The following is a 16,048-nucleotide window of genomic DNA, read 5'->3' as shown; positions in this document are numbered from 1 at the left end:
CCTTGGGAATTGCTAAAGAACAGAGAGGCTGGGCTTTTAACTGGACCTCACACTTATTTGGTGTACATTTAAATGCTTCACTGAGAATTGATTAAAAGCAAATGGTTTCCCAATGTTAACTGAACAGCAGCAAGTGGGAGTAATAACTTAGGACCATGGCTTTTAATGCACGTGCATTTAGAAAAGACGCGAGCCTCCAGACACGTAAATTTCTGTTGTCTAGTTGACTGGCCTGAATCCATTTGTCCGGTATCCAGTGTTACTCCCTCATTCCAAACAAGGCTCAGAATGTATTCTGGACATCACTTAACTCTAACCACATTTTATCAAGCTCTGTGTAAATTAATCCAAAACACGAAGCCAATAGCCATTATGCTACTTTAAGAAAACCAGGGAGGTTGGGGGGGGCGGTGGCCAGAAAAGGTTAATAATGAAGACATCTGCCGAAGACCCCTCTGTGAGGAGCGACTGCATCTCTGCAACTTTGGGGAAGATTAGATCCCCAACAGATGTATAATTCAGTGCTTGGAACTTTCTTTGCTGAAGGTTGAAAATTGCTTCTAAGAGAATCATGTGGAACAAAACACAAAGGATCGCTTTTTAGGATAATTAAAACTATTTTGGATTTTTTATTTATCAATCTGGTTTCTAATATAATTTCAGTTAAATGAAAGACATTCACAAAGAATATTAGGCATACATACACAGTTTCCTTCTTCCATTCTGTTACATGCTGTTGCTTTTAGAGAGTGAACTTTGTGTCATTTCACAGGGTGGAGTCCTAATCGACTTTACAGAAAGAGTACTTAGCCCAGCTTTCCCTGACCCTGACCTCCGCAGTCACCATGCTCACTGAAAAAAACGTAAAAACCCAAGTGAACTTAGAATCAGTAACATCCGAATGGTTTCTTGGCCTGCTTGAGGGGATGTCTTCATAGCCACGTTAGAACCCAGCAGTTGCTATTTAAAATAAACCGAGCCTTGGAAACGTTGCAGACTATCTTCGTAAACCCACTCTGGAAGCACATTTTCATCTGAAAGTGAACTTGTAAATGTGTGTTGGATATGAGTTCCCGTGTACTCAGTTTCTTTACTACCTTCTGCCAGTCTTCGCTCCACGGGAGACAATCAACTTTTTAATATGGTTTCCCTATTTCATTGACAATGAGTTTTACGTACCACCAGTATCCAGAAAATACTGCTATGAAAGAAATCTAGTCTACAGTCACCAACATTATCGTGCAGGGTATGTGTGGCGTAGGGATGGTGCCACTAGGCTATGCAAAATAATCGTATTTGTTTCTCGTGTTGTCTTATGTGTGAGCCGGCCCGGCGGCTCCAGCGGCGTGTGTAAGCTGCCAGTCACATCTGGGTGGAAACTTGGGACTTTGCGCACAGGAAGTTCTGATTTCTCTGGCCTTTGGCTGTCGCATCTCCCAGGGTTGACAGGTTAGCTCTTGGGCATCTCCTGGATTAATAACTGAACAGTTGTACAGCAATTGCATCCTATATATGCACACTCCCAGATGTGGCCACGTTGTTTCTTCAGTGGGACTAAGAACCACAGGCCAGAAAGTAAGTCTTCAAGTAGGCTCCACTGACTTGGGCCTTTATATGTGGGGGTCAAAGTCTCCTGCCGTCAAGAAGCAATGGCACTTCACAATTTGTCTTATTAAGTAGGCGAAACAACTGTATCTTCAATACAGGGCAAAGAGGGACCGAGGTTCAGTGGCTTGACCAAGGTCACGTAGCAAGTCAGGGAGAGAGAAAGGGTTAGGACTCTATCAGCTGATTCTCAGGGTCCACCATCACCAAGACATCGCTTTAAACATGGCGCCCATTGTTTTTAGCCCAAGTCAGCTAGACATGCTGTTTGTTTCTCCTCTGTTTCAGGATGAGTTCGTTCTACTGGCCCTAGTAACGTAGGGCCTATTTTGGCTGCCTAACTGGAATTCAGTGTAATAACTGCTGCCTCTCTTTTTGAAAACCGGTTGACGGGATGATGAAAAGGAAACAATATTAAGAGTCTTAAATCAGGTGCTTACCGTGTGGAGGCACGAAGGGACCATTAAAATGTTTACACCATACAAGAAAGGAAGGGAGAAAAAGAGCAAAGGGGAGGATTGAAAAGAACAGATCCTGTTACAGAAGGAAATAAAAGTTTCTCCTGGACAAACACTGACACCGCATTTTCATATCTGGTAGCTACTTTGTCTGTAGATTCTTCCTATGGTTTGTCTTGGTGCCCAGCTTTCTGCTGGGTTCTGGGGGCTGCTCCACAGGCACTCGGCAATAACCTAAGATCTCCTCTTTGGCTCATGCCAATTCTTTTTCCTGTGCCTCTGAATCCCTGCTCCTGTTATTAAAGGATGCTTGTTTAGCAAACGCAGGCCAGTAGGAAATTGTCCAACAAAGGCACTCCGAACCCTTGTTTCTAGCTTCTTAATAAAAACTTCCACAGAACAAGTATCTCTCTCTCTCTCTCTTTTTTTTTTTTTTTTTTTTTTTGAGCAGTTGGTTGAAAGTCACAAGGGGAAACATAGCCTTCTGGATTAAGAAGGTTCAGAGCAGAACTTGAAATATAATTTCTTACCTCCTCAGCTAGTTTCCTTGGGCGCTGGGGAACACGTTATTTTGAGAGCTGAGAATGGCACTGATCTTGCTTTCAAAGCCCTGCTCCCACCTTCCCAAAACCTAGACGCTTTATACACAGAGGATGCCTCCTGCACCAACCACACTTGGTCAGCCACCAGCTTCTCCTGAAACTTTACAGAAGCCTCTTGTTTCTAAAAATTTTTCTTTTTTGGTTTATGTTTAGTCTGTTCTTATTATTTAAAGAGGCCACCACCAGCCTCTTTGGACTCGACTGATCATGTCCTGGGATAGAAGAGCTCAAGATTGTGTGGGCTGATTGACAAATCTTGCTTTGGGTCACAATGTCATGGCGGTCCAGGCTGCACTGTGCTGAGCTTTCAAGGGAAGGAGCTGGAAAAAAGAGATGCTTCCTTATCTTCACATAAATTATTTACCATTTAGAATGTACTGGATATGGCCTTCACAGAGACACTTAGGACTTTTGGTGAAGAGCACAGTTCCAAAGAGAAGCCGAGGACTTGTAGCACTCACTTGGCACTTAACTTAGTTACTTAATACCTTATCCACCACCTTTTGGTGTCTTATCTGCTGGCCAGACTGTAACCCCCTAAAGGGCAGGGACTGTGTCCTACGTAAGTCTTAATGAGGGTGACATGGGAGACCCACTGATCCCTCTAGTCGTTCCAGTGCCCTGGGTTTGCAAATTTGGTGAGAGTAGTGTTGGGTTTTATTTTTCACCTTTTGTGGCAGGAAAATGGGGAGAAGAGAGAGAACAGAAAGGGTGAGAACATTTTAGTGTCAGGGGCTATTTTTGATCATTTCGACCCCTTAATCACTTTGGGAAGAAAGGGAAAGTGCAGAGACAATGCATAAAGATTAAAGCTATCATGGGAAATGCATGAAGTAATCAATTTTCATCTGGCATTATTGGTTAAGTGTAAAAGTAATTCCTATAAAATGGGTTTGAAAAATCAGAAACATTCCTACTAAACATAATGCTTAAAATTTGCTTCTGTAATTTGACAACACATGAAAGAAGCCTTCATGGTAGTCATCTTGGTTAAATAAATAGCCTTTGTTTTGAATATGTCATTCGTAAATGTTACATTGTTCAGCTGTTTAGTCATACCACATACTTCTCATTTAACAATGTGTATTACGGAATAATGATCAAGACCTTTTCAAGTTAAGGGTGTTCATGATGGTGGCTGAGGTCGGCAACTGTAAAAGGGGATTCCCTTCAGTTCTGTTACCTTGACTCTAATGGGAATTAACTGGTTCAGTGTCTCCTTTGGAATGTGTCTCACGTACTGGTACAACATGCCATTGGCAACTCTAGATAATATTTTTCATCACCCAAGAAGCTGAGATCCCCCAATAAGTTAGGCATACCGAGAATTTTGAAAAATATGTATACATAAGCCTAACAAACTAGAATTTCCTCATCATTGAGGCACACTGTCAGAAAAAGAGCAACAATACCTTTTTGACCTCATCTTACCCCCTTCCAGAAGAAGAAGGAAAAAAGGGATCCTTTTTAATTCCTCAAAATGTTGGGAGTCTGAAAAAAAAATTTTTAAAGTACTTATTAAGAGCCTGAACTATAATGATCATAAATGGTAGTCATTCTAGAAATAACTTCTGTGTAATTTTTACAAATAAATAAATGAAATTATTTTTTTGGATGCTCCAATAGGAGATTTGTCCCATTTGTTCATACACAAAGTATCATTTTTAAATAAAATCAAGGAGCTAATGGTCAAGATTCCCGATCAGACTGAGGTGTGGCCAGCTACGTGCGTCCACTCACTGAGAAGCAACAATCAGTTCTCGGGTTTGTGATGAACCTGAGGCTGAAACGTATCTGTCACAGTCGTGCCTGCGTCGCGGCAGTGTGCCGTGTGTCTACTCAGGATGGGACAGTAGCACATGGAGATGATGTAAAGTATGGCAGTGTTTTCCATACGATTCCGAGTAAAGCAATAATGGTAGCAAGCATAACTTGGCTTTATTGTGGTATGTCCATTCAGAGGACCTGGTCTACTAGGATTTTGTCACAGGGGCTTCAAAACTAGAGATTTAAAGCAAATTAAGAAGAGCAACCTAATTTATGCATTCACTAGAGAGTGTCCATACTCTTGCTACAACTATAAAAGAAACAGAGCAAACAAATCATAACATCTGGCTCTAATTCCCCATTGAGGTGCTTCCCCCCCCATACAATGTAACCGAACATGTTGCAGGTAAAGCAGAGGAGAAACCTTTTGTAACAGCTGATCACCACTGGATTATAGCTGACAGTCACAGAGAGTGAATAGGTCTAGGACTACGCACGAGGAACAGTACTAGCCTGTAGAATTTGATGAAAGAGCAAACCAACAATCCCAATATAAAATGACTTCCCAAGGTTCTTAATGCTTCTCTCCGTTGTGCTGGTTCTGTTGTCACACAGCAGGGGCCACATGCTCTCTTCCTTTAACTGCTTCAGGCGGGAACTCTCAGAGAACCGGCACAGACTGAGGGCTCTTTAAGAAGTGGCAAATAATAGCTTCTCTTCTTCCCTTCCTTTCCTTTTTCAATTTACAGGACACCAAAAGAAATACTGTATGAACACGAACTAGTTACTAAGATAGCCCATTAAAAATTGACTATATGCAAAAGGAAGAGAATGCTGGAGGCCGTGTGCATCAGCTTTTCTCAAGAAAAAATATCCACATTCTAAGGGCTCTTAAAAATGTAGAAAACTTGCCCTGTTACCATGGGTTTTTAGAACACCTCTAAACACACACAAAATAAGACGGTATTACCTACAAATTTCAACCATTTCTTAAACTCTAAAAGCATTTTTTATGTTATTTTGAGTTGATACAGAAGGGGAAACTCAGCTATAAAGAAATATTAAAAAGTATTTTTTTTTTTGGTGGCAATTCATCTCCAGAATTTTCTGTTGCTTGCCTCCCCCAACTTGTGCTGATATTTTAAGGATGTGCTCCAGAGTATGAAGTAGGGTGCTTTTGTCCCTTTCCCTCCTCCCTAGTAACTCGCCCCTCCCTCCCCCACAGCCAAATAGCCACCCCTCAGATGAGCCATTCCTTTTTGCTCTCGTCAATGGTCTCTGTGAAATTGGGGTCGTTGTTCATGATGGCAGCATCGGCGCTCTCTGCTGACTCTGCTCCCTTTGCCTCGTTGGTGTGGTAGGTGCCCTTGTGGCGGAACATGTAGCGGATGAGGAAGACCAAGGTGCAGAGAATGGTGAAAATCACCACAGCGATGACGCCTGGGGGAGACAGGAGAAGCACCGGCGATTAAACAGCCCTTGTACCCATCCCTCCAACACCCCCTTCCCCACGGCCCCCAGGTTCTCTCAAACACCACCCTCCCCCCCCCAAAACACAACACTCCGAAACAACAGCAACAGGAATGGACAGGGCTGAAAGGAAATGAGAGCAATTCACAGTGACATTTGGAAATTTCAGTGCTCTTCTCTTAGGAATTGATAGACAATGAGACAAGGAGGAAATACTGCTCAACCTGTTGTAGGAGCCCAGCATTATCCTGATACCAAGACCAGACAAATACATCACAAGAAAACAAAACTACAGAGCAATAGAGCTCTTCTATAAAATTCTAGCAAAGCAAATCTAGCAATCAGGGGAAAGAATATATTGTGATGAAGTGGTGTTACTTCCAGGAATGCAAGATCGGTTTAACATTAAAAAAATAAAGCGATGTAATTTGCCACATTGAAGAAATACAGGAGAAAAGGCACAGGGCAAGCTTCGACCTCAGTTCATTATAAAGCGTCTCAGAAACTATTAGTAGGAGGGAACTTTCTCAGCCTGAGAAAGGGCATCTATGAGAAACCCACAGCTAATACCTTACTCAATACTAAAAGAATAAACAGATTTTCTCTAAAATACGGAACAATGGAAGAATGTCAGCTCTCTCAGTACACTGGAAGCCCCGAGCCAGTGCAATAAAACGAATAAAAAAGAAATAAAAAATGCAGATTGGGAAGAAGTAAAAAATTTCGTTATTCTCAAGTGACATGATTGTAGAAAATCCTAAGGAATATGTAAAAAAAAAAAAGCTTCTAGGACTAACAGTAAATTTAGCAAGGTCACAGGATACAAAGTCAACATACAAAAATCAATTGTGTTTTTATATACTAGCAAGAAATACTTGGAAAAACATTAAATGTAATAAAGTAATAAGAATTTTAAAAAGTAATAAAATGATACCATTTATAATAAAACAACCTGAATACAGCTGTTCAAGGCTGTGTACTCAAGACCATCAGACCTCACTGACAGAAATTAGAGATGTCAATAAATGGGTGGAGAGACCATGTTTAAGAACTGAAGTACTAAATATTGTTTAGATATCCATTTACAGATCTAATGCAATCCCACCGAAAATCACAGCAAACTTTTTTTTTTGGTAGAAATCTACAAGTTGATTCTAAATTTTATATAACAATGCAAAGATCCAAAATAGCCAACATAATTTTGAAAAACAAAAAAAGAAGTAACTGCAGGATGTATGTTGCCATCTCAAGGCTAAATATAAAGGTAAAACAATAAAACAATCATGGTATTGGGTAAAGAAAGATGTTGAGAGATATATATAGATCTCAACAGAAGTAGGGTGCTTTTGTCCCTTTCCCTCCTCCCTAGTAATATATATATATAAAAAATGATGCCAGCTGTCAGCACAGTAAGAATAAGAACTAATAAATGGATTTGGAAAATTCGTTTGTAAGTCAAATTTGATTTGACTTCATGATATCAGAAGAATTAATCTGATTTACTATAGAAAGGAACCGGGAAGGCTTCTCCTGAAATGAAAAAATAGTTTTAGGAAAACAGATAAAAGTTTGAGCATTCATTTTTCCTAAGGAACTGGATTAGTTTGGTGACTTGAGCATAATCTAAGCATATCTGGAATAAATCTGTGCTTACTTATCAGTTGTGATGATCCTGAGAATCTTTCAGCCCTTTGTACGCTATGAAAATGTTTTTTCATTCCTCATCAACTTTTCCACTTTACTGAAGTGACAATTATTTAAAACCTGCTAAGTTGTCCAGAGATTTTATTTTAAAGCATAATGTAAAAAATTATATAAAGAATCGACTAGATTTTATAATGGATTTGTGAACAGAAAAATACTCAAGTTATTAGCACTGAATAAATATCCTTTTAATAGTTATATACACAAATATACAACTATGTGGGCTTCAATTAGCAGCTCTCTTCTTTTTTCTCTTTTTCACTGGCTTTTTACTTGGTGCTTTTTCTTGTTTTGCACTGATGGTTTGTGCAATCAGGGGAAAGAATATATTGTGATACATATATATTATATATATATAAAATATATAATATATATATTTACTCCCTAGATTAATTATATATATATATATATATATAAAACATATCAACAAAACAGGATACAGCTCAGAAAACAGACATACACATACATGGTTTACTGAATTTAGGCAAAAGTGCCAAGGAAATTAAATTTGGGAAAATATAGCCTTTCAACAAATGGTCTTGGAATAACTAGATATTCATTTGGAAAATAATGGCTTTGACCTTTATAGCACACTATGTACCAACTCAAAGTGATTATTACTAAGAGAAACCAAAGCTATAAAAGTTCTAAAAGAAAACACTGGAGAAAATCTTCACAACCTTGAACAGGCATGTTTTTAAAGACAGAACTTTAAAAAATCACAAACTATAAAAAGATTTGAAAAATTGGGCTTTATCAAAATTTTAATGTCTTGCTTTTCAAAAAATACCACTTAAGAAAATGAAAAGGCACGTCACAGACTGGAAGAAAATATTCACAATACCGATGTCTGACAAAGGACTTAAACTATCTAGAATATAAAAAACTGTTATAACTCCAAAGAAGAAGTCATACAATCCAGTTAAAAGATGGCGAAGGAGTTTTACACAGACGCTTCACAAAAGATTAGGCAATAAGCGCATGAAAAGATGCTCAAAATGACTGGTCATCAGATAACCGAACAGTAAAACCACAGTGAGGTACCACTACTCACCCACTAGTGTGGCTAAAATCAAGAAGACTGAAAATACCAAGTATTAATAAGATTGTGGAGCAAACCCGACCTCCCAGACATTAATTATGGGAATGTAAAGTGGTTCAACCATTTTTGGAAAACTGGATAGCAATTTCTTATAAAGTTTAATATCCACTTTCTATAACACCCAGTAATTGTACTCCTAGGAATTACTAAAGAGAAATGAAAACTTATGTTCACATAAGACTTCAACAAGAATATTCATAGCAGCTTTATTCAAAATAGTTCCAATCTGGAAACAAACCAAACAGCAACAGGTGAGTAGATAAAATGAATGCGATAAAACGAATGATAATACATTTGTACGATAGAATACAGCTTGACAATAAAAACAGACTATCGATACGTGCAACAATGTGGATAGATCTCAAAAACACTATGCTGAGCCAAAGAAGTAAGGCACCACAGATGACATACTATATGATTCCATTTATACGAAATTCTAAAGGAGGTAAAAGTAACCTACATGACAAAAAGCAAATCAGAGGTTGCCTTCGTTGGGACTGGCGCGGGGGAAAGGGTGGACACAAAGAGCTTTCTGTGGATGGCAATGTTCTCTATCTTGATTGTGGTGGTGGTTATGGATGGGTGTGCGTGTTTGTCTCAAGTGTGTTTGAGACATTTGAGTAAGTGCGTGTTTGTTTCATTTGAGTAAGTGCATATTAACATTCAATAAAGTTGATCTTAAAAAAAGCAAAAATCAGTGAGGATAGGGACCTTGATAAGATTACACCAGAACTCTGGACAATGTGATTTAAGCAGCATTCTGAATGTATTCTAGTTTAATAGTCACATATATTTCTTACAGGCATCTACTGTCTCCATGTGGAAAGGAAAGCTACTGGCTAAGCCAGGATGATTGGCTGGATTTAAAATCCTTGATATGTTTACAATATTAGCTATACTGGGACATGCAGGAAACATCCTTTTGAACTAAGACAAAAGGCGCAGGCGGAGAAGAAGGCAGTGGGCAACAGGGCTGTCAGTGCCGACCCAGATAGGACAGACTGTGTTAGGAGAGTTTAATCCTTCTGCAGCTGTCCATGGTGAGAAAGGAGGCTAGAATATTTTAGATACTCTGGCTTATTAATTTTCTGATGAGTTTTATTAAGACAACTCAAACCAGACTGGCATAGTCCTTCCCACTTTTGTAGTAAGTTATCCTGGGCCATCTGGGAGGGGAGGGAATCAGAATGGAAAAGAGAGGTGGTATATGGACATCCTGGCTACTGCACAACATCCCACCTGCCTGGTCAGGTGCTGGCTAGCTCAGCACCCCTCCTTTATTTACAGGGCAGCATTAAAAAGTAGCCAGGTGTCTCCACATCCATATGCTAAGTCATATTTAAATAGCAAAATGAATCAAGTAAAAATTTACAAGACTGTTTTTTTTTTAACTATGATTTTATTGAAAATTATTACTTTCCACAGGTGAGCAGCTACGTGAAAGCCTGTTCTATACATCACCCACCTCCAATGATAGCCGAGTTTCTGTTGACTCCATTTCTTATAGCTTGGCCTTGTCCTGGATTATACGGAAAATCAGCACTGGCTGCAGAGGAAGACATGAGAAAGTCAAGAGTAAGAGTCAAGGATATATCACCCCCCCAAATTCGATGTGCATTTCTTTTTCTTTCTTTCTTTCTTTTCTTTTTTTTTTTTAAAATAGGCTCCATGCCCAACATGGGGCTTGAACTCACAACCCTTAGACCAAGAGTTGGACGCTCTACCGACTGAGCCAGCCAGGCGCCCCGGTTCATATTTCTTCATACACTTCCTGTTTGTGCAGATGAGATGTCGGTTTCAGACAGACCCATCTTGTTATTGTTTCCACAAGATCACAGCACCTCCGCCCCGGGCTTGGCTGTTCTCCCTGACACGAGGCCCAGAGAAGCACCATAAATCCTTTAGAGGAATATTAGAGAATCTCAGAACAATCAGAGCTGGAAAAATGGATAGCAATTACATATTAGGAGACTTTTTCTTATGTTTGGCTGAAATCTGCCTCCTATTCACTTTTATCCCATTCTCAACTGGTCACACTGATTATTTTTGTAGAGCTTTTTATAGCTTTTAGCATTAGCTTACAAAGTAATCATTTCTTTAAATTAATACTTTACATGGCTCTAATAAAACATAGTATGTGTCAGGAATTTGTAAGGCAGTAAAATTTCCTAAGAGTTGAGAATAATATAAACTGCCTAATGAAATTTGTCTCTTTCCCTATTGTAAAAAAAAAAAAAAAGAACCAGCGGTATTCAATTTCAATCTTCTCTAAGATACCTTTCAAGGACACACAGGGCAAATAGATCCTGAAGTCTTTCCATAGGTCAGCAGAGTATCTATCATTATCCATACCAGCCAACTCAGCTTCGAAGAGGACCTCACATTCGCTGAACTTCTGCTCGAGAGGCTAAGGTTTAAGGCAAATATTCCAGCAGAAGCAGCTTCTCCTTCAGCAGGCTACCTCAGCGTAGTCAGAGCCCCGGCTACTGGACGGCATCAGTGAGATATTTAAAAAAAATTAGTTGTTTGGCATAATTCAATGTGTACACACTGAGGAAAAAGGCTTATGTTATGATTCAAGGAGAATCTCACTGAGGACTCAGGTTTTCCAGGCTCATCCTTGAGCTCTATACTTCTGAGGATTCCCAGGATAATGATGAAAAGTAGGTCAAGGGGCGCCTCCGTGGCTCGGTGGGTTAAGTGACTGCCTTCCGCTCAAGATCCCAGGGTCCTGGGATGGAGCCCCGCGTCGGGCTCCCCGCTCAGCAGGGAGTTTGCCTCTTTCTCTCCCGCTCACCCTGCTTCGGCTCTCTCTGTCAAATAAATAACTAAAATAAAAAATAAAAAAAAAAAGAAAACAAAAGAAAAGTAGGTAGAGCCTTCCTTCTTCTTTTCCCTAGCAAATAGGGCAACCAAAAAGAGATTTTAGATACTACCAGCAAATGCTATTTAACCCTTTCTCTCTTCAAGTTGATATTCTTACTTCAGACCAGGAAGATTATTCTTTCCTGGATGCATCATATTTCAAATCAGCTTGGCCATCAGTGCTACTCAGATCTGTTGGTTTCATTAAAACACAGATACTAAGAAAGCCCAAGGGTGCTTGTAAGCGGCCCAGCTGGGATTGGAAATCCGGCAGGATTAATTCCAAAGTCAACTGTCTTCTCCATCTGGCCTTTTGAGGGCTGGGAAGAGACAGCCAGGTGAGGAAGTCCCAGCGTTCAGACATATTAGCTTGGGCAGGACTATGGCAGGAGGAATCTTTTTAGGGGATGAGGGAGAGAAATCTGGTTTGTCTCGGATGTACTGAGTTTGAGGCGCTTACGGGACACTCAGATGGAGAGATCTGCTGGACGTTTGGTGTTTTACGAGTGGCTCCGACTTCTCACCTCCTTTCGATAAACACAGAAATCTCTCCACCACTTTTAAATAATATGACCCTTCAAAATATATGAAGCATGGAGACAAAAAATTACGGTGACGATTTTGTTAGTATTCTATTGTGTGATATTCATGATACTATGAAACTGTTTGCTTTTCTGCTTCCTGCAATGCGGATCATAGAAAGTAGCACAGTTTCTCTCTGCTTCAAAACCCACTTTATGGTTTTATGTCCTCGGCCACAAAACTGCAGAGAAACACAGATGTTTAGAGATATGGATATGGCTCTGTGGTTCCCCTGACGTTCCCCTGAGTACTACACGAACAGTAGTGGAAGGTGTGGGGATGACCCTAGATGACCTGAGAAGAACAACAAGACTTAGAAGAGAACATTTAAAAATATCCCAGGATTGCCTTTGGTTTCAAATCCAAACTCCTTGGCAAGGGGAGAGAGGCCTCCTTTGAGCTGAATTTCTCTCCTGCTTCTTCCCTGCCAGGCCCACTGTTCCATTCCTGACGCTTCAGGTCGACGTGTCCTTGCTCATCCATGTGGCCTTCTCACATCCACCTTGCCTCTCCTCTCTGTGTCCACCAAGTCTTACCTCTTTCCTAAAACTATCCTCGGCCACGTGTCTGGCACTCTTGTCAAGGGTGATCAGTCTGAATTCTCAACCCTCCTTACATGGTAGGCATCCTCGTACAGACAGGTGCCAGTCCTAATTATGTGTGTGGTCCCAAGGACACGTAGTGCAGACGAGAAGCAAGAGCTAAGGAGATGATTGTTAAAATCAGCCCATTCACAGCTATGTATGCAAATGTTTCTGTAGCCTCCTCTAATAATCAAGTCTCCGGTGCAGGTCTAATTTTGGAAGTTAGCTACCTAAGCTCTACTCAACCCTTATAGCAAGGCAGCGGCTTATTCTCCCAGTAAAGGAAATGAGCACATTGACTACGGAAAGGCACCAGTGGTTCCTGTGTCCACTAGTCTTTGGTGATTATCAGAAATGACCAGTGGGAAACCCTCAGGTGCAAGAGGACTCCTTATGGAATTCAACAGGCAAGGCTCTGATTCTCGCATTAGCACCCCTATTTTCATGGCTTTATTTATAACTTAAGTCTGGTTGTCCTAGTGTGTGTGAGTCCTTACCCACTTGAGGCAAATCTGTTTTATTCTGCCAAGCACAGCAATTGCTATTTTGATAGATATATTTGAAATGATTTCACAGCAACTGTGAAGGGTCCCGACATCCTCTGGGAAATGCACATCGGGAAACATGGAAACCGAGAGACGTGAGTGAGACCAGAGCACAAAGCTCATCCATGACACGTGCGCCATTCTGCTCCATCCCACGCCTGGCTTGCTCTGAGAGCTGAGCCACTCTAGGGGTGTGGCAGTATCAAGGAACCTATAATTTGGGAAATGCCATGAGTAGGTCTAAACAGACTGGCTGGTTCAGTTGGTAAAGCATGTGACTCTTGATCTTGGGGTCATGAATTTGAGTCCCATGTTGGGCATGGAGTCTATCTCAAAAAAACAAAAAAAAAAAACAAACAAAAATCAGACTCTAGATAGTAACAGTCTCAAGACCAGACTTGCATCAAATAGGCAAAGATTATATTCAATACACTTTTCTCCTGGATTTCTGAATAATAGAACGTGATGATAACCTCCGAAAGCATGGCACAACGTCAGCTGATTCAGTGTCTCACAGAAACGTGTGTATTTCTGCTTACTTCCTTTGCTCATGTCCTCTTGTCTGTCTGGCCACCCCCATTCTACTGACCATGCACAGACCATGTCTCCTTTGCACGCCTAGAGATTAGTTCTCTTCCCCTTTCCTGCCCAGTGTAGGACGGGCAGAACATGTTGTTGGAAGAATCGATGATGAGTGATTCTTCACCCACACACGTGCTTGTTGAAGAGTCTGGCTGAGGTTTCAGAGCCCTATGTGAGCTCCTACTGCCCTTCTCACCCAGAGAAGGAAAACAGATCATAGGCCCCAAACATATTCAGACACGGGTCAGATTCACCCTCGACACACGGACACTGTCTTTGCCACATGAGAAGCGATCTGAGAGCTCAGTACTAGGGCATTTTCCCTCTTCCTCCATCTTCAGGTTGAAAGCAAGGAAGGAAACAGCAAACACACTTTTAAAAGCAGGCCTGGGGGGTGTTGCTCCCCGTAATTATACATATACAGTAAAGTGATCAGATCTTAGAACTGGGTGAGTAAAAATATGCTTTCCTCCCCCCAAAAGAATAGAAAGCATGCATGTTTTATTCTGGTTCCAAAGGCGTTTTTCCCTTCCCTTTGCTGCATTCTTGAGGGATTTACCAGGAAAGCAAAAGACAGGGTGACCCGCACCTCTTATTCTGAGTGCTGTGCAGCAGTGAGGGGGGGTGCCCTTTCCTTGCAGCAGAGATGAACGGGGCTCCTGAGTGCCGGGGGGCAAATTCTGAACCCCACCTGCCAGGAGGCGAGGGACGTCATACAAGGCCCCCAGTCATCAGGTAGGTTGTTTCTATGTGATGAGTAGTAAACCTCTAAGTTCTAGGATTATAAAATTAGTCATCATTTGGATGACTCCTCACATTAGGGCCTGGAAGAGCAAGCCGTGGGTAGAATCAACCCGGAAGCGTTTTCCTTCCAATGTGGAGCATGACACGTAAATGTACAAGAAATTCAAATTTCAGGAGCAAGCTATTTAGGGAACGTAACGGCACTTCCTACAAGTCAGGCACTGCCTAAGTCCTTTTCACATATTAACTCAATTCGTCCCCATGTGGAACCTCGAGATCCTGGCATATTCAGCCCATTTGGGAAGGCTGGAAACTTGTCTGAGGTCCCGTGACCAGTAAGCCAGTAGAGCTGGGACACTGGCTCCAGAAACCACTCGTGAAAACACTAAGCTGAACTGTTCCTGATATGAAAATAAGCACGGTAAGGGCAGGACTAGGGGAAGTGGTTCCCCATCATGGTACATGGCCTACGCTGGCTCCAGCAAATCATCAACACGACTGCATGGGTTTAAGGCAACGAACTCATTTAGCCCAGTTATTTTCACTGTGGTTGGCGGCCTGCCTGGGGAAGCCAAGGTTATATAAAAGCTTCCGACTGCACTTGTCTGGCTTCAAAAGCTGAGCATGAGAGACATTTTATCTGACAAAGGATAATTCCACATACTGACGGGATCAGCCGAACAATGCAGTCACCTCTGAATCCACACTGTATGAGAACTGAAGACCAATACTCCCTTGGTTCTAGATTGGAGTCCCTCACGGGCCCAAACAGCACAGAGAGAGTGGTTATTACCATCATGGGAACACTTGTGAAATCATGAATAGTGCAAATTGTATTTTAAAACATCACTGTCAGAATATAATGGTTGATCACATTTATAGAATGTGAGAAATTACCCGAGGATGTTTCCAGGCAGGTGCTGAAGTACAAATAAATGATTTAAAAGACAGTTGGAAGAACAGAATATTAAAGAGAGATTTGAGTTCTTTAGCCTCAAATTTCTTACTTGTCCCGTTGAGCAGGCAGGGAGAGGATGGAGTAGTGAAGCATTTTTTTTTTTTTTTTACTCCACGAGATAAATAGTTACGGTTCTTATTTACTAAGTTTCAAAATATGTAAAATTGTAGACTTTGGGCTCAGAAACCAATTGCAAATAAAACACACATTTAAATGCATATAAAAATAAATCGAGATTATCTAACATAAAACCCCCCAAATGAAAGGCACTAAAAGCTTCAGGTTGTCATATATCAGGGACAAAAAAATTAGATAGTAGCTGACATCTCCTAGAGAAAATATCGCCATGGAAACCACTTGAGCTTCAGCATCTAAAGTGATAATTTGAGATACTCGAACAAAACTGCTGCTATTAGTTATAATTTAATTTAGATTGCCACACGATTTTTGCAGTGGGGGCTGGGCTGGATGATGTATATG

The 16,048-nt window shown here is 40.9% G+C and overlaps 1 protein-coding gene across 1 annotated transcript in view; it reads right to left on the bottom strand.

Annotated features, from left to right (window-relative positions):
- Positions 1-605: 605 nt before the first annotated feature.
- CNTNAP2 (contactin associated protein 2) overlaps positions 606-16,048 on the bottom strand; it is a 1,777,718-nt gene continuing 1,762,275 nt past the window's right edge. The window contains exons 25-26 of the mRNA XM_034648877.1: positions 10,174-10,254; positions 606-5,872 (exon numbers count right to left, since the gene is read on the bottom strand). Of these exons, the coding sequence (XP_034504768.1) occupies positions 5,673-5,872; positions 10,174-10,254 (281 nt within the window). The 3' untranslated portion in view covers positions 606-5,672. The remainder of the gene's footprint in view (positions 5,873-10,173; positions 10,255-16,048) is intronic.

Source organism: Ailuropoda melanoleuca, chromosome 1, assembly GCF_002007445.2.
Source record: "Ailuropoda melanoleuca isolate Jingjing chromosome 1, ASM200744v2, whole genome shotgun sequence".
NCBI lineage: Eukaryota > Metazoa > Chordata > Mammalia > Carnivora > Ursidae > Ailuropoda > Ailuropoda melanoleuca.
Note: the sequence above shows the minus strand (reverse complement) of the source record. Positions and strands in the feature narration are given on the sequence as shown.